Source organism: Pyrus communis, chromosome 12, assembly GCF_963583255.1.
Source record: "Pyrus communis chromosome 12, drPyrComm1.1, whole genome shotgun sequence".
Taxonomy (NCBI): domain Eukaryota; kingdom Viridiplantae; phylum Streptophyta; class Magnoliopsida; order Rosales; family Rosaceae; genus Pyrus; species Pyrus communis.
The window spans coordinates 23,483,171-23,508,953 of NC_084814.1; the positions used below are offsets into that span (position 1 = coordinate 23,483,171).

At 37.2% G+C, this 25,783-nt stretch overlaps 2 protein-coding genes and 1 pseudogene across 2 annotated transcripts; 1 reads left to right on the forward strand and 2 right to left on the reverse strand.

The window, feature by feature from the left end:
* Positions 1-1,018: 1,018 nt before the first annotated feature.
* LOC137710600 (protein IMPAIRED IN BABA-INDUCED STERILITY 1) lies at positions 1,019-6,083 on the reverse strand. Its single transcript, XM_068449669.1, has 9 exons — positions 5,339-6,083; positions 4,448-4,732; positions 3,981-4,298; positions 3,494-3,721; positions 3,305-3,402; positions 3,136-3,223; positions 2,476-3,006; positions 2,106-2,244; positions 1,019-1,947 (listed from the first exon to the last, which is right to left on the reverse strand). The coding sequence occupies exons 1-9, from the start codon at positions 5,717-5,719 to the stop codon at positions 1,928-1,930; spliced, it is 2,088 nt and encodes a 695-aa protein (XP_068305770.1). The 5' UTR covers positions 5,720-6,083; the 3' UTR covers positions 1,019-1,927.
* Positions 6,084-18,725: 12,642 nt separating this feature from the next.
* On the reverse strand, positions 18,726-20,447 carry LOC137709860 (uncharacterized protein At5g01610-like; annotated as a pseudogene).
* A 1,578-nt stretch (positions 20,448-22,025) lies between these two features.
* LOC137710423 (WEB family protein At5g55860-like) lies at positions 22,026-24,622 on the forward strand. The gene is made up of 2 exons (XM_068449438.1): positions 22,026-22,127; positions 22,889-24,622. The coding sequence occupies exons 1-2, from the start codon at positions 22,026-22,028 to the stop codon at positions 24,620-24,622; spliced, it is 1,836 nt and encodes a 611-aa protein (XP_068305539.1).
* Positions 24,623-25,783: the final 1,161 nt, after the last annotated feature.

Sequence of the window (25,783 nt, forward strand, 5' to 3'; positions counted from 1 at the left end):
GAGAAGGATTAGGCGGAAGGGATCCAGAGAGAATCCCTTTCCATTATGGTGTTCATCAAGAGTAGATGTGAGTGCCGCTTGGTCACTCAGTCCCGCACCTGATGTGCACCATAGAGCACTGCATAAGAATGTGCACTGCATGAGAATGTTGTTGTAAAAGTATCTTAAGTCAATTACACACGGTCAGGTGAGGAAGTTAAAATGTAAAATATAATGCGTAATTGACTTAAAATATTGTTATAGTGACATTCAAATGTAGAAATTTCTCATGCGAAATGTGATCCTAACTAATGTTGGCCACCAAATGTGGGTGTGAGTGGATGGTCGATCGACCCCGCCCTTGATGCTCACCATTAAGATTTGTATAAAAAGAGAACTTTCATTCAACCTGAACGTCATTGTAACAATATTCCAAGTCAATCACGCAACGTAAAATTTAAAACATATAACAATGTGTCATTGACTTTGGGTATCAATGTAACGTGAATATCAATGTGGCAGTATTTCAAGGGAATCATGGACCGTCACTTAGAAAAATTACATGCATAATAATACGTGATTGACTTAAGATACTGTCATAATAACATTATGATGTACCAAGTTTGAGTGGAGGATAACCATGCAGATAGACCCATGTTCTGTGGCGGTGACAGATTTGGGCCATTGGTTCCTTTTCATGTTCCCCTTTACATTACAATCATGGAGGTTGGAGAGCCCTTCACTCCACCCATGCCTTTAATTTCCATCTTAACGTTGTTTTTTATTTGTTTTCATCCAATTGATGCAAAGCCGGCCAACTAATTAGTTGCTGATGCTGATGCAAAGCCAGCCATATGATTCTTTGACATGAGAATCCAACACTAAGATTACAAGGTGTAGTTGCGGCTAAGGTTTTGGGATATCCGATAGAGACTTACATAAGATGGGGACGCCAACGTAACATATCCAAAGGTGTTCCAAATTTATCATGTGTCGTCATAAATGTTTTAACTTTTTTACACTATGTCACATAATTGGTTTGGGATACTACCCTTTATCGCCTTGACATCCTTATTTCTTCTAATTTCTCTCAATCACAGGCTAAAAGTTACATGAAATCGAGTGCACTCCCTAGATATTGTCTCTCTCCTCCCTTCTCACGGCTCACTTCCATGCCATGACACGAATACACGAGCCACCATGACGTCTCGTGGAGAATACATCATCATGTATAAGTTTTTCTCTACATGCTATTGTTTTATTAACACGGGACATTATAGTAGCAGTATACTCATAGCACGACGTCTCCATCAATTGAATGACTTTCTAATTTCTCAACTTCACATAATGTGAAGTTAGGTTGGACTTAAATCTGAATGTGAAGTTGAGGTTTGTCCTAAGCTCTCAGATTTTGGGCCTCAAAATGTTCTATATGTGCAACAATCTGAGCTTGTCTAATATGTAAACCTCCTTCCATTTTTGCTATTCTTTCACTTCAAGACTCTTCTGAAAACTAAGCAGTTTGGAAGAACCAAACAAGAAACTGATGCCTAAGCCTACAAGGCTACGAAACAAGAGACTTTACACGGCTTTTCCTCGGAAACCATCGCTACTAATCTACACATTTGCCCAATGGGACTTGACAAATATAGGAAACCAGGAGCTAATCAGGCAACAAACAAAAAGTTTCGAACAAGAGAGAAAGAACATTACTCTAGACAACTGATCCAATCATTCTCGTGCTTTCCTCCCCTCCCGGATATTCTAAAGTGGAAGGGTAGTTCTTCGCCTTGTCACCGAGCTTGTGGCGGAGATTTTCAATTCCTCAACTTGTGGATGAAGCCACCTAGATGGAAATGCCAGCTACCAGGCTAAACTCTTGTATAATCTGTTTCTCGTCGAGACCTGTTTCCTTTTCTGGTTTACTCAAAGTCTCTCCATCATATGATTACTTCCCCTGCTTCTTACCTGCAATTCAAAAGTCACAATATTTAGCTAAAGACAGCCATTGCAATTATCACAATATTAGTCGGCTACACGTTTATGTATCGTTCTCCCTCCCCAACCCACTAGGTATGGGGAAAACGCTTGCAGAAGAGATGGAAAAATTAGTATTAGTCCTGTACCTCTATGGAACCATGAGTTCCGGGTCGCTCTTCTGATGTGGCGCTCATGTCTTTCTAAAAATTCATCAACTCTATATGGTTGAGACAACAAGGGTCCGGAAAATTCAACCTTGTCTTCTTGATCTTGAAGTTGAAACCCCTGTTAATGAGGTTAAATACGTTAGGTGAATATATATAACATCATAAAAAAAGAAAACTTGTTTGCCTTTTACTTGTATTTTCAACTCAACCAAACAAACGAATAATTAAAGAAAAGCTACAAGATATATGAGACAGTATTCCTTGTGGTGTTCCAGGTAATGCGAAAACTGGGAGTTCTACGTCAAAAGTCAAATAATGATGCATCTGATTTTTGTATTTACAAACTTACCATATCACCGTGAGCTGCCATTTCCTCCCTTTGATAAAGTGCCAACGATAATTCCTGCGAGTGGTACCCATCGCAAGCATCAAAGGAATCTGGATTTTCAAGCTTGCCCCATTGTTTCAGCATCGCGAGCTTTGCAATCTCATACGAATCATGCCCTCTTGAATCATTGCGCCCCTTATACATAAGCTCCGCATTTTCATGCCTTTTGGAGTCAAAGTTACTCCTTGTATGCACTGTGATTGAAGATTCTATTGCGTTAAAAATGTGTCCTCTTGAAAAAGACCGAGTATGAGATCTTCTGGCCTCATCTTTTCGTCTCTTTGCCCATGCAAAGCCACTTGATGTAGAAACCTCTAATGGACCGGAGAAGGGAATGTCTCCTTGAGATGCATTCTTTACATGCGAAGAGTCTTCTACTTTACCAGCTGACGGCTTTGGAAGCTCCCTACCCAGAACTGAATCATCTTCCTTAAGAATATGTCCGTTAGTGCCATTAATTTTATAAGAACCTCGAGACTGTACTGCCAAGTTCTGCAAGACAAGCTGAGTGTCAATAAGAACCTAGTGGTTACCATTATAACACGCAGATTCACAAACATACATGAAGGGAAGAGAGAGAGAGAGAGAGAGAGAGAGAGAGAGAGAGAGAGAGAGAGATACCTCTGCTGGTGCCAATTTAGTAAACCCAAGTGACTTCCTTGTTGGCTTTCGTGTTTCAGATCCACGAACTCGCCCACCAATTTTTTTCCTGAAAATTCAGTGGCCATATACTAAATTTCAAAATTCATATTTTGGTGAGGACTATACTCAATTTTCGAGAACCACTCACCTCTTTGCCTCCTCCCGGTTCTTTGCATCAATCTCTTTGCTAGGTGGGTATATAGGCAAGCTTGACGGATCACATGCATGAGGCTTCATTTTGAAATACTGAAGTGGTAAATGAAGAATACTGTATTAGGAAAATCTGCATGATGCAAACCAATGTTTAAGGTACATATTACATTATTTTGCGAGTTACCTCTGATGCAAGAGCAGAGGAGGCAGTCGCACGCTTGTGTGGTTCTACAGAAAGGAGAGTCTCTAGTAGGTTAAACGTGGCTGCAGGCAAATCTTTAAAGGTCTCCCGCAGAGAACTATCGTAGGGTTGTTGTGGCTTAAATAGAGTTGCATGAGGAAGTTTGGACTTTTTCCAGTATTCATCTGGTGGGGAGCCACAAAGCTTGAAAATCTTGTGTAATTGTTCAACCTGTGGAAAATGCTTATAAGAACTTGAATTGGAGAAGTCAAAGCAAAGTATGACAAACAATCCAACGCATCCTAAGAGAATCAACCAGTTTGTTCTTGTAAGCACATGCCTTAAGAGAATCAGATACTTAATTTCTTGATTTATGCAAGCATAATTAGAACGGGGAGGACTCTGCATTCAAACTGTCGTGTTGGTAGACATCCAGACTATTATAACAAGATTGATAACGGGAATTCATGTATTATGGTTTGTTAATTACCTCTGTTCTCCCTTGAAGAACAGGTTTCCCCATCAGTAGCTCTGCAAATGCACAGCCGACACTCCATAGATCTATTGAAGCTCCATAATCAGTCGATCCAAGCAAAAGTTCAGGAGGACGATACCATAGAGTGACAACACGACTCGTAAGGGGTTGCTTATTCCCAGAATTACAGAAGTTTGCCAATCCGAAATCAGCCACCTTCAAAATCCCTTCGTTGCTCACCAGAAGGTTTGATCCTTTTATGTCCCGATGCATTACACCCCGCGAGTGACAATGTTCAAGTCCAGATAACAACTGCTTCATGTAACATTTAATCTACAAAATCAAAAACAGCACCGCCAATGTCAGCTTGAAAGTGGATAGATAAACAGATGACTAAGGGTGAAGTAGAACATCACGAGAGATGAAGCCTATGAAACTAGCATGATAACAGCAGCTATTCATAAGGGCATTGGCAAGCATACCTGTGCCTCACTGAACTTGATGTCAGGGTTAGACAAGAGTCCGGTAATGTCATGTTCCATGTACTCGAACACAAGGTATATGCTACATGATAATCGGGAAGTTATTAAGCCCTCCAGTTTAATGACGTTTGGATGGTCAAGCCTTCTAAGAATCAAGATTTCTCGTGCCATAAACCTGACACTCTCAGGCTCAAAATTGTCAAACCGCACCTTCTTCAGAGCAACTATCTTCCCAGTTTCAAGGTCGCGTGCTCGGAACACACTACTATATGTACCCTGTCCAATCTATTCAAGGAATTGCGATCGAATAAGAACAGAGTTTTAACAATTCACAATCAACTAATACTTGCAAGGAGGAATACAAACAATAACAAAAGTATGAGATTATGATCCTATCGAAAACTTATCATGTGCATATTCCGGGCAGCAAAATTAATCATGTCGAAAGTTTAGACAGCAGAAAAAGCAGTCACAGAAACACCAGTTTGGATTTGAAGGCCTTGCATTTTACCAAACAATCTGAAAATGGTAAGCTGTTGTAAGCTTACCCTGATGCACGCCGTCGATTTCAAGCAAGTGCTTAAAGTTTCTAGCTTTTTAACCGGTCGATATTCTAAACTACTCTAATTTACACGGGATGAAACTCGGGTTCAAAAACTACTCTAAACAAAATATGCCAACTTTCTATACAAAAATGCCAACTTTCTATAAAAGTGTAAGCAAACGTTTGTGTTCAACATTTCTGTAAAATCCAAAACTTTTTAAACAAAAACCAAACAAATCAGTATCATCACACAAAAAGACACAAACTTTGCAAACAAAATCAAATAAAAGGAGAGAGGGGGAGAGAGAGAGAGAGAGAGAGAGAGAGAGAGAGAGAGAGAAACTAACTTTCTCTAACTTCTCGTATGCATCGGCACGGAGTGGGACCCACCCTTGAATGGCTTCGCCTGCGACGGCGCTGAGCCACGCGGGCCAACCAGCCGCCACATGCTCACCCTCCACATACTTATGCAGATTGCTCAATCTAAAACTCAGAGACTCGGGATAACTATTATTACTCTTGTGACAATTCCCGCCGCCGCCATTTGAACTCGCTCTTCCCGATTCACCCAACTCGCTACTCAACTCAGCCCCCTTCTTACTCTTCTTCTCCACCTCCCCCACCCCGACCCGACTCCGACCCGAGTTTCCCACATTGTCCCTGAAGGCGCCCGAGTGGTCGATCGCCGGCGTCACCGACACCGCTTGCTTCGAGCTCACGCAACCCATCCCCTGCCGCCGACCCAATGACCATGCACGACCCACCCGCCGAAATTCTGGGTCGACCCGGATCTGGAAACCACCGGCTCAGCTGGGGTCGGATGTCCAGAGCAACCAACAAACCAACGAACCAGCTGGTAAGCTCAAAACATAAAAAAAATGGGAAAACGCAGAGCTTGAATTGAGGAGGAAACAGAAATTGGGTTTTTATACAAACAATCCAAAGATAGAATGTTTGTTTGTAATTATCTCAACGATCCATTTCATCACTCGCTTTCTCTCTCTCTCTAACTTTTTTTCTTCGCTTTTTGAAAATTTACTTTCTATTTTTTGCGGTAATCGCGGCCGATGGAGGATAGAGGATTTTAATGCGCGGTCCTCTTCATGCAAACAGAAAAGAACAGAATTTTAAAAACACCGAAATCAACGGAAAGGTATTTGAGCCCGTTTCAGTGCTGGACACGGCGATTTTACAATTGGTTGGGTTTTTTTTTTTTTTTTTTTTTTTTTTTTTTAACTAGTTGTATTATTAGAGTTAGGGTTCGTTTGAATGTACTTTTAAAATGATTGAAAGTGCTTTTAGAGAAAGTGATTTTGGGTTCTAAAAGCACTTGAACTGCTTTATGTAAGAAGCACCAGTTATGTGCTTCTTCCAGGAAAAACTTTAAGTGATTTTTCAGGATTCGCTTGCATATTTACTAAAAATTGATTCTAAAAATATTTTCACCAAAAACACTTTCAGTCATTGTAAAAACACATCCAAACAAGCTCTTAATATAGTGAGCTGTGCACCTGACATACTGAAAAATTTCTTCTCGTGGTGCTAAAGCTTAAGTTTCTTTTTGATTTTTTTTTTTCAATACAAACTGTATACTATACTAATCTATATTAAGAATACTAATATAATATTAAAAAGAAAATGAGAGTTTGAAATCACAAAGACTCTTAAATACAGGAATTCATATAGTTTTCTTTCATTTTTAGATGGCACTTATAAATGGTATTGCTCTTCATTTTCTTGGGGATGAAAAAGTTTTAAATTTGATTTAAGTTGACGGCGAGTTTCATGTTCATATATTATGACCAACTTATTGTGTAGTTTCTTACAAACCTCTCATCATTATTAAGTGTAAACATACAGTTGTCTGAAAAAGAAACGACACTAATCTACATTACGTTTTTAGGAACATTTCTCTCTAGTTGTGAATTCAAGTTCCATAGATGACTAGTTCTATTCTTTACTTTTTGAAAACAAAATGAGAATGCGTCGCGCGATTGCCGACGGACGTGCGGGGACTGTTCTTGTTTTGTTTGCAGCCATTTTATTCTTTGTTTTTGTTTGCATTGCTATTTTCTTTTGTTTCCATTGCTATTTCGTGTGCTCAAAGTTAATGAGGCTGTATTATTTAGGCACCATTAGGCAACTACATGGGGATGGGGGTTACTGCAAGAAAGATATTTTTCAGTGTGTCAGTAATACAGTTTCGGTATACCAGGTATCATAATAGAAACGGTTGGATACTTGAAAAGAAAAAAAATTCTAACAACTTGTATTATGACATTTGGTGTCCATGATTATGTTTTTGGCATAGACTGGCATTATACAAGTGGTCCCGATCAAGTTTGGCGATTTTGAACTAGTATAGTGGTTGGGTCATGAGTCATTAGTCATGAGGACTCATATATCGGTAGTTGTTGTAATGTTGACTAATGGTATGTAATTGGGTTGTGATTATTTTCTGGATTCTGTTTTGGGTTATAAAAATTTGATTTTGAACCAAGCAGTTTTTGGTTTAATGGTAGTTGTATTAATATAGTCCGTGATGTCTTAGACTTGATTCTTCTGGATACAAGAATAATCTAGTTAGCAGTTTAATTTATTGTTATTTCGACTCATTTGGGTTATTAGCTGTTCTTTCCACTCATATCATGCTCAACTCACTTGATTATTAACTTTGTTGTGGATTCAACTCACTTGGTTTATTGGCAGCTATCTCCACTTGTCTTAAGTTCAACTGACTTGCTCTATTTGTATTTATGATGAATTCAATACCTAGATGTAACTAGCTCAATTAAAGTAGCCTCTTAGCACTTGTCTTCACTCATCTCAGATTCGACTCACTTAGTTTTAGGACTTGTAACGAAATCAATATCTAGTTGTGATAGGCCAAATTATAGTGATGTAACTTTGTTGTTGGTGTGATGGTAATATATGTATACGGAAAATATATATATAAATTTCAAAATTAAATATATTTGATTTTGTAAAGTCTGTTTCAAGCCTTGGCATAAGAGTAGGGGTAGGGTTTGTGGAAAGATACAAGAGGGGGGAATGGAAGAAAAGAAAGGGAGTTGATTAAAGAAGAATTGGAAAGCAATAAAGGAGAAAGGAAAACTCAAACAAAAGACCTTTCCTTCGCCTTGCTGTTCCTTTGCCCATCTCCCACTTCTAAGTTTCTGACATTTCTCATGAGGGCTTCAAACTTCATTAGTCTCATGGCCCCACATGTTGGAAAAAAATTTCACGTGTCGAGAACACTGCATGTTATACTAAGTGTAATAATACGGTTGGTTATAAATTTGAAAAAATAAATTCCAACCAATTATATTATTACACTTAATGACACACTAAAAAATTACTCCACATGTTCAGTTTGATGGTGGGTTCCATTTAAAACAATGGGACAAAGCATCTCTATGCTTAATCTTAGTTTAGCAGTTTTTAGCTCAAGTTGGTTTGCTGCATCTGCCCACTTTAATGAAGAAATAAACATCTTAATTATATTATCTGTTTTTACCTAAGTTTGGTAGGAGTATCTAAATCCGTAAATGTAAATCTAATCTCATAAATTTCTAAATATAGAGTGACATTGACCACATTTCATTTCTTGAAGGAGTCCTTTTTTAAGATGCTGAAAATAAATGAATGGTGGGATTTCACAATTTGACACTTTCATATGATGTTTTTGGGGACAGCAATTAATGATATATGTAAAAAGTAGTTAGCTAAAAACTAATATATTTAAGGGCATGTCTGAGAAAGCGAGGAGCAATGCATAAATGTAAAAGTTGTGATCTACTCAAACCACATCTCAATTTTGACAAAGTAAATTCAAAGCAATTATGCATACAATTGATGTTAAGAGGAATTTTTGTTAGTTTAATATGCATTGTCGGCTTTTCTTTTTTGGTGGTTTAAAGTTTTGAGTCTAATATATTATCAAAGTTTTGGTTTCATGAGGTTTCGTTGTGTCGTGTATTTGTCTTTACTTAAGCTTTTGAGACTTAATAGTTATATGATATGGTGTTAAAACTTGGATTCCATAAGGGTTCGTTGTGCTGTGCTTCTTCTGATCCATGAGGGTTCGAGTTTGCAGCAGTAAATTTACAGTGGCGCGTATCGGGTTGTTTACAGCAGTGATTGGTGATTGCAGAAGACAGGAGAATGAGAAGAGTGGGTAATTCGGAGGATCCGGATATAATGGATCCTGAGAGAATCCTAATCCAGTTTTTAGTACTTAGTGGTTGTCTAATATACTATTAGAGTTTATATTCTATGAGATTTAGTACGCTGTGCCTTGCATGTATTTCTGCTTAAGCTTTTGGAGCATGATAATTGTCTAACAATGCTAATCCTTCACCTTAAGCTTCCCAATTACAAAGATATCTAAATTAGCTGACCTCGTCAAGTCTGTTTAGCTGAGTTTAACAATTACATGTTGCTGGGGAGTGGGGTCTGCTGCTTTGGTAATCTACATGCAAAATACGCAATGTGTCAACTTTTTTGGTTTCCACCAAACAATATGCATGAAGTTTCGTACGCTCATATGACACACAAAAAAAATATTATAATTTATATCTTTGGTTTTTATAAAGGGGGACCATCATGTGCTATTTGAAGTATTCATACAAGTATTTCAGCCATTCTTCGGGTCACTATCTTGTGATTCACACGCTCCAATCGAATTCAGGACATGATATGTAAAATACAGACTTAGAACTCGTATCTGTTCACCAGATCACTCTATAATGGTTGTTATTATAATTTATAACAAATTCACTAGTTTAATTACCTAGTTGTGATGCTGCAACTTGAACCAGTCCATGAATTGGGTACATGTATTAGGTATATAATGAACCTTCTAATTAGTTAGTTAATAAGATAATGATAATCCAACTTTTAGGTACTTTAATTAAGAAATTGGCATGTGATGTGTGTGCATGCCAGTTGCCACCACTACTTGAACCCACCCTTGAGTTATGATTGCTGCTTCCCATGATCCAATCAACTATCTCTCTAGCTACTCATCGATATCACTCACGCACCAGAAAATATAAGAAACCTCCTTTTGATGAAAAGAAAACATAATAAATTAGTTGATATCATTTTTTTAAATTTATACAAAGAATTTGTTATCATATTAATTGTTTTTTAGTAATTATATCGCATTGCAAAAGAGCACCAGAAGCCCTAGATCACTTTCCGAACCTAAGGCTTACTTTTGATGGCCTTGAAACCTAATTATCATAAGAACTTAACCCTAAATCCTAATTCGTAAAACTGAAAGCTTCATTCGGATATATAACGTAAATAAAAATCTAACCGTTAAAACGCTCAGAATAACTCATACTCATTGCAAAAGATCTCATGACACAAAACTGTGCGATCTGCAGAAACCAAATTGCCCAGTTAACCTTAAAGAAATAGGGACATTTGATGGGGTAGTTGAAGGTAGGTCTGGTTGCATGTGTATCACAAACGAAGACCATGTAGTTGAACGACTTCAATCATATATAATTAAGATGAGTATATATATATATATATATAATATATTGAGATCAACTAATTAATCAACAGCTACATATGTCTCCTTGGTGAATAAATTTTTTAATATCTTATTTATGATCTAAAGATAGAAGAACAATGCATCTGCGCACAGTCTAATATCCTAGTGGATAAGATGTTGAGTTTATACTTATGCGTTTTGAGTTTGAGACTTTTACTCTCCTAAATTTCAAATCATCCCCTTCTCTAAATAATAATATTAAAAAAAAAAAAAAAAAAAGAAAAAAAAAAGAAAAGAAGAAGAAGATAGAAGAACAATACATATTATAACACACTTGCAAGGACAGGTCACAGACTCTCACAAGGCAAACAAATAAGTAGATATTTTGGTTCAGTTATTTAACTATCGCAGGACAGATGGATTTTGACCTTTGAGACTCTTGCACATTGTTTGTCTCAGAAAATATCTTATATAAGAACACTCACAAAACAGAAAAAATAAAATAAAATAAAGATATAAATTCTTAAATCCTTCAAGAATAATGCTTTCAGGTTTGGTTGCATGCACTACCATATAATAATACGCTTTTAGGCTTTTAGGTTGGGTTAATTATAATTGTTATAGAGTTTGTTGGAAAGTATATTTAAAATAATTGAAATTATTTTTAGATAAAAAAAAAATTTCCTACAAGAATTAGATGCTTATTGCAGAAAACACTTTAAAATGTTTTTTTTTTCAGAATTAACTTACATATTTACTAAATGTTAATTCTAATAATATTTTCCCCAAAAGAGCTTTCACCATTTTTAAAAACATTTCCAGACGAGCTCATATTTAAAAGTTTAAAACTACTTTATATAATGTCAATACCAGTAGGAGGAAATGAATATACATCGCTCTAAAAATGCATGAATGCTTGTCTCTATATCCTGGTCGTATACCCCTTTACTCCTATAGCACATATGAGACTAGACTGGATTAACTAAATAACTAGATTTTATGTGCAATCATGAAGAACATACAAGTTTTCTAACTTGGAGATTGATGCCTAAAATTTATCCGCACAATCAGCTTGAAATGGTGAGATTAGTAAGAATAAGTTTTAGACATCAACTGCCTAGGAGGGTAGGAGTATTCCTTCTTAGTCCCTAAGCTAGAAGACAACTAAGTTAAAAGACAACTTTCAAATTCTTAGGGCATGGTTTGTAGATGTAAAAGCTTGATATGAGATAAACAACTCCCCTATGTTATCATTTTTTGGGTAACTCACATTCAAAATTAACGAGACTCACATAATTAATACTTTCTACATGTTTTAGTAAATGCAAAATTCAGAGAATCATACCTATTCATTCTTATTCTCAGATATGATAAACAAATATGCCATTAAATACGCATGAAATCAAGTTATTTAAGTAGTCTATTATAGTACAATCTAGTATCAAACTTGTCAATATAGAGCTCATTTGGAAGTGTTTTTAAAATAACTGAAAACATTTTTGGTGAAAATATTTTTCTAAATAAATTCTTAGTGCAAGTGAATCATAAAAAAAAAAAAACACTTAAAAAACTTTAAAACTCAAAAATAGTTTTACTAAAAACGCGTTAAGTTATTTTAAAAGTATTTTAAAAAAAAAAAAAACCTTACACTAGTCTTTCACAAAAATGAGCTTTAAGATCCATGTTTGCTACCGGCCAGACTTGTACCGTAGTTGGTGGGTCAATCAAGAAGGTAGGTCTCCCTTGTCAATGGAGGTATGACCCATTCTTCTCTTTATGTCCCCTCTAGATAGTGTTCCTATTCTTTATTTACTTATTTGATTTTAGTCCAACCTTCAATGATTCGACGGTGGCGCAGCATCAATCATGCATGCTTAGATCTTAGAAATGCTAGAATTAATAATGTCCCTTTCACCAATCATGTATGCTAAGATTTTATTTACTGAAATACGTCCTCATCTCATGTACGATAGTTGTACAAAAATTTAAAAAACAAAGAAAGTGGTTTGTTGTTTGTCAACCAATGAAAATGATTTTTACATGCCCAGCTTCTTTTTTGCACTCTTGATTATTTCTAACATTTGTAATGAATACAACAACAATAATTATCAAAATAAGTGGGTCGGTTAAATGAATTTTAAAATATTATTGTGCTTAATTTTGTATTAAGACTTTTGTTAGCTCTAAATACTCCATGTCTTTTTTTTAAAGTCTCTTTGTAGTCTTTCTAGGTATTTCTCTACCTTTTTGCCCTGAGCTTCTGTCATATATTCACATTTTCTAATCAGAGCATCTGTAGGTCTTTGGTCACGTGTCCAAACCACCTTAACTGATTTTCTCTCATCGTATCTTCAATTGCGGCTACTCCTATTTCACCTCAAATATCCTCGTTCTTAATCATGTCTTTGTCTTTTCTCATGAGCTCGCACATCCAACAAAACATTATCATCTCCGCTACACTCATTTCTTGACGTGGTGATGCTTTACCACCAAACGTTTGAATTGAATAAATAAATAAAAATTTAGAGACGTAAATACTATACACATGAAGGAGAAAAGAGATGTGCGGTAATCATTTTCGTGAAAGTAAAACAATAAATCAAACCTTTATCGTTTCCATTGACTTAGCACAGCAGTATAAGAAAATTGCTTTGCATAATTGCTTTTTATAATGGGGAAGGTAATTTCCAAACATTATGTCAATGGCCATCATGGCACAAGGAAAGTTAAAATTTGATTAACATGTCTAATCAGACATTAATCAAGTTGACCCAAATTTGTGGGCTGGGTTACCCTTCTCAAAAACTATTTAGAAACTAGCAATTGGTTGCTGAAGAGCCTAAGCTATGGCAACTTGCAAGCAGCTGTTTGGTCCTTCGACTTGTGCTGGCCAAGCATCTCGGCCACAGTTCTGCATCGGCATTGGTTTCCTGGCCGGATCACGTCACCATACACGGCCATCTTGATTATGTCCAGCTCCTTATCTGCAAGTTAAGGAGATGCATGTGTGACCGGTTCTAGTTACTACTACAGGAACAAGAATGTGAAACGTTTGTGCATACATTCATTTTATATTCGGTATTCGATAAATGAAAGCATAAGATTCACAGAAAAATGAACAAATGTTATAAATCATGTCAAATCTAGGTTTATGAATATATTTCAAGAACGAGATCTGATGCAATTATGTCAGGAACAAGCAACGGGAAGTCAAGGTTATGAGGAGCTTCCAAGTAAACAGTTCGTTATCGGAAAGTTCAGAGCGAAGGTATAGCTTAAAACGAATATAAGCTAGAGATAAATGTACTTCCCTCCCTGCTGTCTGCTACTCAGAACTCTTTCACAAATAATCAAAATGCATACCAGAACCTAAGAAAATTTGTATTTCCGACTCCCAATATTGAATCAACGAGGATATGATATGATAATGTTATCAATATCTAAGTAACTCAAACAAAGACCAAAGCCAACCAAATTCAACCCTTCAGTTTGTCCCCCGAAAACTAACCACAACCCTCTTAGCAATTCTACGTTGTGAAAGAATGACCCCAACTAGAACGTTTACAAAGCACTAGACATATTGAGACATGATTCATGTTACCATGACCAAAACAAATATTCTTATCGCGAAACAAAAAAAAAAAAAAAAAAAAAAAATATCATTAGAGGCTATATGGGGGTGCAATGTCAGATTAGATTGTAACACTTGTAATTCCTCTCCTGCCACTTTCTTACTTGTGATTTCATTACAACAGCTAAGATCATATCGATCTGATCTAAAGAGACTAATTGGGGGTGCAATGTCAGATTAGATTGTAACACTTGTAATTCCTCTCCTGCCACTTTCTTACTTGTGATTTCATTACAACAGTTAAGATCATATCGATCTGATCTAAAGAGAATAATTGGGGGTGCAATGTCAGATTAGATTGTAACACTTGTAATTCCTCTCCTGCCACTTTCTTACTTGTGATTTCATTACAACAGTTAAGATCATATCGATCTGATCTAAAGCTTGAGGATAACTCTATCAGCTCTTCTGACACACTTGACCCTGATATTCTCCAAATACCAGGGTAAGCACGTGTTGGCCGACACCCGAAGGTGACGAAACCATACTAACATGCATAAGAACAATGAATATAAATAAAAGTTATGAATTAAAATACAATGAATATGCAACTTAGGAATTGTTCAAAGTATACAACTAACTAGACCACTAAAAAGAAATAATATAAAATTGAATGAGCAAAGGAATGGGTCCTACACTGAGAGAACTCGAAGATGTCGATGCGGAAGTGCCTTGACGCTGGGATTGTACGCCTTGAGTCTAAATCCTGAGGGGGTGCAAAACAAACATAAGTGGACCAAGTTGATATATATATATATATATATATATATATATATATATATATAATACTTAAACAATTATTTATCAACGTACTAACCCCCAAAGTTTTATGAAAACTAATAGCATAATATGTAATAGGTTTTCCAAAACCCTAGCATGCCATAAAACCTTTCATAAAACATGTATCGTATATAATGTGCTAAATAGTGCTATCATAATAGACCGAAGCCCCTACATCACTTGACCCGTAGGCTAAATATAATATATCTTCCAACCCATACGCCCTTACATCACCTGACTCGTAGGCTAAATATAATATATCTTCCGATCCATAGGCCCTTACATTGCCCGATCCGTAGGCCAAATATAATATCTTCTGACCTGTAGGCCCTTACATCACCCGATCCGTAGGCCAAATAAGTATCATCGCCCGTAGGCAAAACATTGACCACTAGATAAGCACAAAATATTGAATATAATCTTTCCAACATTAATACATTTATCTCAAAACATCTTCATAGTATATAGTCATCCATCATAGGCCAATTAAGTATCATCGCCCGTAGGCAAAACATTGACCACTAGATAAGAACAAAACATTGAATATAATCTTTCCAACATAAGTACATTTATCTTAAAACATCTTCATAGTATATAGTCATCCATCATATATACTACAAAGAGTGTAAAAACATGTTCATAAATAGTATATAGTCATCGATCATATATACTATAAAGAATATAAATTCGATAAAGTACGGTATTCCAAAATATTCTTAGTAAAGCATGATAATCATACGGTGTAAATCTAATTTACTCATAAAACGTAACCATAAATCATGCTTTTCAATGTAACCATAAAAACATGCTTTTTCATGTATGCATTTATACTATTAAAACATGCATTTTAGAAGGGGTCCACTCACAGATACTTAGCCGCTGAAGAGCCACGCAAAATAGCAAAGACGGAAACGCCACAAACAATTGCCCCTAAGCATATAAAGGGTTCAATTAATAAAACTCTAATTGAATTTGGGAAAACGGACATAAAAAACGGATTCATGATGTCGAATTACCCTAAGAAGGGTCCTCGGTAAATTTCGAAAAAATCAACAAAAAGTCAACACAAGAATATTCCTCGAAATATTCCACCGGATTGGGCTGGGTTTGCTTCTGGGCTTGGTAGCCCGGCCCAAGGGTTCAAGGATGGATTATGTAACATGCCTAGGCCCAGGTTCAGCTGGGGTCTAAACTGGGTTGGTTTGAGGGAATTTGGGTTGAGCTAGGTAATTAGGTTTGGGCCTAGGTAGCCCGGCCTAAGGCTTTGGGCTAAATAACTGAGATGGGTTTGGGGGATTGGATCGGGTCGGCCGGTTTTGAGGAAGAGGAAAGCCGGAGCTTTCCAAGCTCCATCCAACCCTAAAACGTGACCAAAACATGTCAAACAAAATACTAAAATGAAGCCTAAGGAACAAGGAAGAGATCTATACCAATTTCATGACATATGGTGGCTGGCTGGAGAACGTCTGCAAAGACAGGGTTCCTTACCGGCAAATTGGGAAAGATTTTTCCCATAAGAGTTCTATGTCCACAATCCACAAAAACAACTCAAAATTGTCCCAAATTCACATATAAACACCATCTAAATGATTCTAGGCCTTCCATACGTCGAGGGTTAGTCGGAGGGGGAGGTGCATAGTGGCAGTGCTGTAATGTCCCACATTGACCAACGGAGAGGGGGGGATGTGCCTTATATGTACATGTCCACCTCCATATAGCACGAGGCCTTTTGGGAACTCACTGGTTTCAGGTTCCATTGGAACTCCTAAGTTAAGCAAGTTCGGGCGAGAGCATTCCTAGGATAGGTAACCCACTGGGAAGTTCTCGTTTGAGTTCCCAGAAACGAAACCATGAGGGCGTGGTCGGGGCCCAAAATGGACAATATCGTGCTACGGTAGAGTCGAGCTAGGGATGTGACAAGTGCCAAGGTATCACGAGGCACGGGGAGGTTTGAGTGCGTCCCTTCTTTGCTCCAGGTTTCACACAGATAGGGAAGAGTGATGGTGGTGGGTGGTGGTGCTCGCCGCTCCGGCGAGGGTGGTGCCACTGTCTTTGTTCGAAGAGAAGAAGAGAGATAGTTGGGAGAAGGTTTTGAGTGAGAGTCCACGGGAAAGAGAGATAGAGAAAGAGAGGTGAAGAGAGATTGGGGCCGGGGGACAAACCCAAAAGCAGTGGGCCCCGTTGGGCACACATAATAAGACCCAAAAAGTAGTCATTTCACAAAATATTTGGTCCGAACCAAGTGAAATTACGAGAAAACCCTTCCGTTCCGTAAATTACGGGATGGGTTGTTACACCTGCTTTTTGCTTATTCACTTCTTTATTGGTTTGCAATTTCTTTTGATAGTGATTTCTGCACACATTTTCCCACTATCTACGCATTTTCTTTTAATTTTGGCCCTTAATTCTTCTTTTATATCTATTCAATGCAACGGAAGGAAATGCACATGATTCATTTCCCTTTCATCTCATCCAAAATTTCGTTCTATTACCTTCATTATGTCAAATGATTTCGTTCCAATCTGCATTCGATCGAAATTGAATTCAGTGATGATTTTTTGTTGCCAAAGCTCCTCTAAACCTCATTTGTTTTTGCTGTCTTTAATTAAGTGGAAATTTCCAAGGGCTTTTTCTTATGGTTTCATGTCAATGGTGATTGGTGAGCCTCTTGCTACAAAAACACCGTGCGATCTTCTTTTGTACAAGTAATTTTCTGATATATGAAAAACGGGTGAATGAATGTTTGAATGAATATTGCAGTTCACCCGATTAGACCAGAGCTTGGCAAGCCTTCTGATATGAGCTCAGCTGCTCGGATTTCTCTCTTGATATGTGTTGACATTTACTTTTTGATTAGTTTCTTTGGCGACGCAGTTTGGTGACTCGACAAAACTTTGATCAAAACCCTGATTTCCGCTTTGGACCTCAGATCTCAACGTCATTGTTCGATTAAGGTACCCACCTCGTCTCCTGCTCGTGTTCTGTGTCATTAACTTCTCCTTGACGGGGAGCATAGACGACTTGCTTTTCGTAAAGAAGCCTAGTTTGTCCCGGGACACCTCAAGATTTGTATCCCTCACTTGCGCCTTGCTCTTCTTTACTTACACAGTGGCATTGTTATCCCAAACATATGGTGTTTCTTTCAGTTCATGCGATCAACTACTATGGTTTGTCTCTCGTTTATATTCTCGGCCACTCTAATCTTAAGTAAGAAAAATAAATAATTTTGACCTTGTTTACTTCTCTAGATTGCATTGCAAGCATGTTTTATATGGAGAATTGATTTTCGCATACTCGTTTTCTCTCTATGAACATCCTTGTTTATTTTGCGCCTTAGATTGAATTAAATAAAATAAAATAAAAAATCAAGGAATAGAAATAAACCGGAATGTGCAAAGGAGAAAAAGGATGCATGGAATTTCCGCTTTCTATAAGGCAGTTTATAGTTTCACATTCTTGACAAGGATGGAAATCGTATAACAAGAAGAAGGGACAAGATAGTTGCAGTTTTGGTGATCATTTTGGCCGTGGGAACAAGCTCAATTGCAACATCCACCGATATGTACAGTTCACTTCTTTGACATTCAGACTGCATTTCTCAAAGGCATCAGCGCGAAGTGAACCTGCCCGGCGCCCGCCCTTGAACTCGCTCTTTCCGAGAGGACTCGCCCCAACTCATTCCAACCCAACTCAACTGACGGAGTTGTGGAGGTCTTTTCAGTTTATTTTTTATCATAGTTGTCTGTTGTGAATGATCATTTTTTTTCTTTACATCTTTCAGAAATCTATAATATTGGGAAAATGATCAAGTCGCATGACAATTTCTGCATATCGAATAAAAGAAAACAATTGCGTGCACAATTATTTGCTTAAGATTTTGATATTCCGAAAATATAACGAGTGTAAAAACGAAAAACCTCACGCATCCTTAGAATTCTTCGACTATAATGGCATCGCGAGGCATTTCATAAGCATCTTTGGGTCGTGATTTCTTCATACCAGCGGTGAACCATACTTTGTCAGACTTATAGCCCTCGACAGAAACGCTAGTGACTTTCACCCACACCAGAACCTTTGTCTTCATTCCTTCGATTCCACTAAGCTTTCCCCTCGACAATGTTCCTTTGATGCGAATGCTGTATCGTACAACAGATGAGTCCTTGAAGCTCACTTCACAGGGAGAAGGCAAGTAAACAATGAGCTTGCCCTTTGATTCGTCAAATTCGTAACATGTTATGTTCCGGGGAAACAGGCCGGGCGGAAGGTAGTACTCTCGGAGAAGATCAGGCAACGGTTTTTGTTGCTTACCTATACAAGAAGATAGACAGGAGGGTTTAAGTATGAACTTAAAGAACTATAAAGTCGTACTTCTGATTAATCAAGTGAATAACCATGTGATTAAAGAATAAATTGGGTCAGTCCAGCTAGGTACCAAAACCGTTCATACATAGCACACAAAATTAAGGCTGTATTAGGCCAAGAACATGTTTTGAGAAATCCAATTCGTTCTCATTCAAACCAACTCATACTCCATAACTAGTTAAGGATACATGCATTACCATATTTACTCGTTGTTGATTCACCATTTTAGTTTTTCTGTATAATGCCTAATTATTTGATGGATAATACAATTCACGCACCTATTTTTACCTCCCTCACACCCTTTTTTTTTTTTGCCATTGATCTTTTTCAATTCACTAGATCGCAAAAAATTAAGAGAGGTGTGTAAAAAGTAAAAATAGGAGTGCGGATAACACTACCCTATTTGATTACATCAAGCATATATCGTCCATCAGCTTGCATGCATCTTACCATTAGCACAATATAACAGATGTAGGAGTTTTATTACAAAAAGCGGTAGTCTAAGCAAAAGTGGAGCCACTCCAAATAAGTCATATTTAATTTTGTCAAATTTTTATATGACATTCAATGTATTCTTATAGAGTAAAATCACAAGGAATGAGGTTAAAATAAAAGGCTCCATATGTACCTTTGAGCTTGTTGAATATCCGTTTTGCTTTCTCCTCAACAGTGTTTGATAATGACTGAAATTTTCAATTAAAAGAAGAAAAAAAAAAGCATTAGGAATTGGGAAAGATTTAGTAAAAGCAAATATACACACAATTAATCTTAGACAGAACAAAAAGATCTCAATTAAGCAGCATTAATCCAAGATTACTTCCAACAAAAGAAAACAATATAATCAAGATCAAGAACAATGCATGCAACAGAGGGTGAGAGTGTATGTGTGGAAGCTAGGGTGGTAGAATTACATACAGAGAGATCTTGAGTGATGTTGGAGATCTCTTCCTTAGCTTTCTTGGAAACCCAAAAGCTCCCAACTCTTGTCAGAGTTTTCTCCATTTTCCAACTCTTCGCTAAAACACCAGATTGCAAGAAGAAAGAAGAAGAAGAAGAAGAACAATGCCTCAGCCCCCCTCTCTCTCTCTCTCTCTCTCTCTCTCTCTCTCTCTCTCAATATGTGTGTTTGTTGGAGAAAAATAGAATTAAGAGATGAGAGATGATGAGACATCAGCATATGAAGTATCATTGGCAACTGCCAATCTGCCAAACTCACATTACTGCGCTGGTTTGGTATTGTTGTGCTTTGAAAAAAAAAACTGTTTTTGCTGTGCTGTGAGAATAAGCATATTTTTGCTGCTTCACATTTCAACTTTTTTTTCACCTAAAACTGTGAAAATAAGCTGTTTTTAAATGTTTATCAAACACCTTTTTAAGCTCAGCTTTTTTTTATACCCACTTTTTATAAAAGCACCTCAGTACCAAACAAGTACTGCATGTGAGGAAAAATAGTTAATTAAAACGATTCAATAATTCATGAAAGAAAAAAATTCTCAATATATCCAAATTTGAAAACCTTTAAAAGAAAAGATTGGTGTGTGGCGGCTTGAGTCACCACCACCTTATTTATCAACGTTGTATGAGTTTACATTTCAAGATATGTGCAATGAATAGATACAAATCTCAAAATTTAAACTCATCTAATGAATTTTTCCAAAAAAAACTCATCCAATGGTAATAAGTAAGGTGGTGAGCATTACCACCATTTAAGGATAGTGAGCCAAAATGCACCCCATAAACCATATCCAAGCCTATGTAGCTCAAAACAACCAAAACTCTAAGTTAATCTATATGGGGATGACCTTAATTCGTTTTTTCTTAACAATCCCATTAACTATATGCTTCTAATTCAATCAAGCGAATCATAATTGTTAATTATTTTGTACGTTAAGGAAGACAAGGACGAAAAATCACCATTTTCTCCATTCATAGATTCAATAATAGTTCAATCATGGTTGGGGCACATGACCTATATATATTTTGAAGCAGTGCCATGAGACAATTACAGGTCATCCATCACAGTTGGTATTCCCCATTCTCAAGTGACAAAGTACAAGTCAGCTCTTTAAGATAGCCCTTTTTACACGCGCTTATGCACGTACGAAAGATTTTATTTTAGTCACGTATATTTACTAAATAGCTTTATAATAGTATAGATATGAAGATGTTTGTGTGTAGAGTTTTCCATACATTTACTAAATAGTCTCTTATTAGAGGAGATTCTAAATTCGACTCACATAAATGACGATAACGATATATATTTTAGAAGAGTTTACAGCATTGTCTTGCCCACATCGAACTACAGACGTGGATACAGAATTTGGGAGTCATATGCTGGAAAATTTATGGTATATAGTATATACCATTATTACCAACAACAAATTGGATTTAGCACACAAGTGCGCAGGCATATTTTTGTAATCTATCTATATGTCGCATAGTCCAACTATAACAAACATAGTCCAACTACATTTGTTGCTCCTAATCTTTTGAACCAAAGAGGTTTTTGTATTCTGCCATTTTTGGTGATCAATCCAAAGCACCGGCGGAACTTACACAGGAAGGACCTTCTCCTTAATTTGTAGCATCCTCCAAAGCAAATAAAACAGTGTTTCATTCTATCAATAATTCCCAGAATTCACATCAAGTTTCCTGTACACTTCTTTCTCCACTTTCACTCACTCAATTTCCCTGTCAGGTATCATTATTTCATCATTACAATTTCGCCCATATATGATTTAACTGACTGGGAAATATGGGAGAGATTGATACGAAACCAATTGAATCAGTCCGGGCTGCTTTGTCCTTGTTTGAAGAGAAGACTGATCACCTGAAAAAGCGGGTTTCTGGCACAGATGTAAGTGATCTAACTTTGTATGTGTACACATGAACAGCCTAACCGCTCAGTTCTGTTGGAAGATCCTTCCTTTAAGTTTGAGTTGTGATATGTGCACATGGTTTTCAAGTGTAACTCATATTTTCATTTTTTTTTCATGCAATTATACCGTGTATTTAAAGATGTGATGTATGATGGCATAGTAAAATTGGCTAGCACCGTCTGCTCATACTTTTGCATCCAAGTTCAAATCTCACTCTTCGTAAACCGTAATTTAGATTACATTAGAATATTATTCGAATAAAAAAAAAAACAAGTGATGCACGATCATTACAAGGTAATTTCTAGGATTTCTAGGGTTCCAAATGTGAGGATGTGAAAAACTAATTCACATCGAAAAGTTAAAAGACTTGCAAGTTTATAAGGAGTTGAGCTACTCCTACTACTACCATTGTTTTTAAGGAGTTGTGCTCTATGTCAACCCAGTTCAATTGTTCATATTAGGCTTGAACTTTTGCCATGCGTGAAAGGAGATGTGAAGGATGTGAACAATTCTTCCATATCGCAAAGTTAAGAAACTTTGCAAAAATGAAACCTCAACTTTCTTCACCAAATTTGATTTGGTATAGTGCTTATGGAAAGGTATATTTGAAGATGCTTACCAAAACTAATTAACTAAATACATAATCTGGTAGTTTGTGTGTAACCATTCTCTTGATAGGCTGTTTTGGCATGCAAATATTGTTCTTAAGTTTGTTGATTCCCACAATTTTTTTTTTCAGAAGGATAGTGAGAAAAAGAGGGAGCTTGAAGGTGTGTTGAAGGATTTGGCCAATTACAAGGTGCAGCTGGAAGCAAAAGATGCTGCCTACATGCAAGCCCTTCTCAAGCTGCAACACCACCAGTACACTGCAGATGAACTCTCCGCCCTCCTTGAAAACATCGAGTCCGAAAGAGATAAGTACGTTGAGGAATGTAAAGAGGCTCGGGCGCAGATATACCAACTCGAATTCAAGGTAAAGGAGATAGCAGATCAGCTGACAGAAACTCTGAAGGTGAGAGAGCAGCTCATGCACGTTTTTGGTGAGTTGAAGGCTACACAAGCAGAGCTGCTTAGCATGGAAACAAAACTCGCGGACGCTAGAGATTCAGAGCTAAAAGCTCTAACGCAAGCGGAGCTGATGGAAACAGCTTTCGTGATGGAAAAAGAGAGGGCAGAAGAGCTTCTTAAACATGTCTCGGAGTTAAGTGAAGCCATGGTTATGTCAAGGGTTGCTGCTAGTGAAGGAGAGAAAGAGAAGTTAGCGATCTTATCTGCGAAAGATGCTGAGATTGAGGTAGCTATACAGGCTGCTCTTCTAGTACAGGAGCAGCTTGAAGATTCAAACAAACAAATGGCGAAGATGGAGGAGTTGGAGAATCAGCTCCAAGCCAAGTCTTCGTTCATTGAGATGCTTCAGTTGGAGATTAAACAGGCGAATGAAAACCTTAGTTTCTCTAAGATGGCGTCTTCTGATGCGATGAATGACTTGAAGCAGCTGGAAAAGGAGTTAGAAGAGAAGGAAAGAAAGATCTCGGATCAGGAAGGTTTCATCAGGGCGCTAGAAATGGAACTGAATAAATTAAAATTGGAGCTTATTGATGCAAGTCAAGTGGCCAACAGCCTGAATCGTGACGTTGAAGTTCTTACTGAGGATTTACAGAAAGCTATAATAGAGCTTGGTGAGATGGCAGAAAGGGAAAACAATGCGCAGGTTGAGATAGCAATGCTGGAATCTGAGCTTCATAGAGGGAGGTCAAAAATTGCAGCAGCAGAGGCAGCTGAAGCAAGAACCGAACATGTGAAATCGGGGTTGTACCTCGCGATTCAGCAACTAGCAATAGAAGCTGAAACTGCCAAGAACGAAAACAGAATGTTAAAGCAAGGAGCAGATAGAGCAGATGCAGAAACGGACAAACAATCTCCCCTTGTTGATTTTGTTGAGGTTTCCGAAATTGGTGAACTGAAGGAAGAAGCTGAAGAGCAAAAGGATGAGAACTATTACCAAGTAACAATTTCGTTGAAGGAGTACGAATCCTTGGTTAAGAAGGCTGAGCAGGCTGATCAAATTCCTTTGTCATTGGAGGAAGGCCTTAGTCGTCAGTTCAGCTTCAGCGCCGCGGAAGATAAGTCAGAAAGTTTGAAGAAGGAGTTGGAAGCTGCAATGGAAAAGGTTGCGCAATTCAGGAACCGGGCTGAGCAGGCTACTACTAGGGCTGATCTCGCTGAGAGAGCGAAAGAAAGACTAGAGGACCAGATAAGGATTTGGCGGGAGGTGAAGCAAAAGAGAAAAGCTGCTCTTGCCGCACTTAGGGAGGTATCTCTTCCCAAACAATTTAGCCCTCCCGAGTACGAATCTCCAGATGAATTTAAGCCTCCTGCACATGAATCTGGAGAAGAATTTATGCCTCACGCATCAGAAGAAACACACAAAAAACGTCTGCAATTGCGTGAGGTACTTAAAATGAAATTCTAGTTGCGATCTTTGTTACGTTGAGGCCAGTTATTAATTGTTCATGTGAGTAAGACGTACTGCTTGTTGAATTAATATATTAAGTTATTAATACCAGTTCTTGTTATCTAATGTGTTTTTCCTTTGCAAATGTATTCCTTATGCGTTCCATTGCACGCGTTCGTCTTGTTCATCTTCCTTATTTATATGATATCATTTCCTGTGTTACAAAATTCATTCAAACATATTGAATGATATGTTTCAAAGGGAGATTTCTGTTCATAAATCTGCATAAAAGCCTTAAAAGAGTGAAATTTGAGTAAATGTTTTCGAAGCATGTCGGTTGGAATTGTTGCATTGCTGTTCAAATTTGTATAAAATCATTGAAGAACATGATTACCATCTAAATCTTACTTTTTACTTGAACTCGCCATTTTCTAAGTCCGACTAGAGGTTCATGTTCTTGAATCCAAAGTAGTTGCCGAAAAAGTTTGTAACATACTGCACAATGTGTCGCATTGAGCAACCCCAGCACGGGATATTTCGACCCCATAAGGGATTTTTTATTTTTTATTTTATTTTAACAAACAATATTATCTATATTAAAGGGAAAGGGGTAGGCTAAGCCTCACAATGGGTTAGCAATAATGTGGTTCAAGTTCACATTTGACGAGAATCGAACATAAAACATCTTACTTAAATCAACTCTTAATTATTATTTGAGATTTATGAATTTGAAAAGATTAAATTAACAATTAAAGAAATTTGGAAGTTTGTAAATAATAGCAGCAAAGAAGAAAAGCGTTTTTTAAATTAAACAATTTAGAGAAAATATAGGGTTTAGCCGTCACCGTTACAATCCTATTCAATTCTACCAATTACTTACGAATTTCCACATACATGCTTTGAAGGCTAGGTTTTCCTAATGCATATTCTCCTCGTGATGTTCAAGCGAAAACGTATATCTAACATGCAATCCATATGTGATGTTCAGATCAAATATAAACATACAAGACTCATTAAGTTTTGTAAAAACCTTTTGAAAAACCATGCAACCCTTAAGAGCGTGATGTTCATCTTAAGTGAAATTTCAATTACTAATCACAAGAAGCCCTCTTCAATTTCAGGGTGATGTTCTAACAGAAATTGTATCAAATTACTTGTCTAAATATTCTAATGGTGATC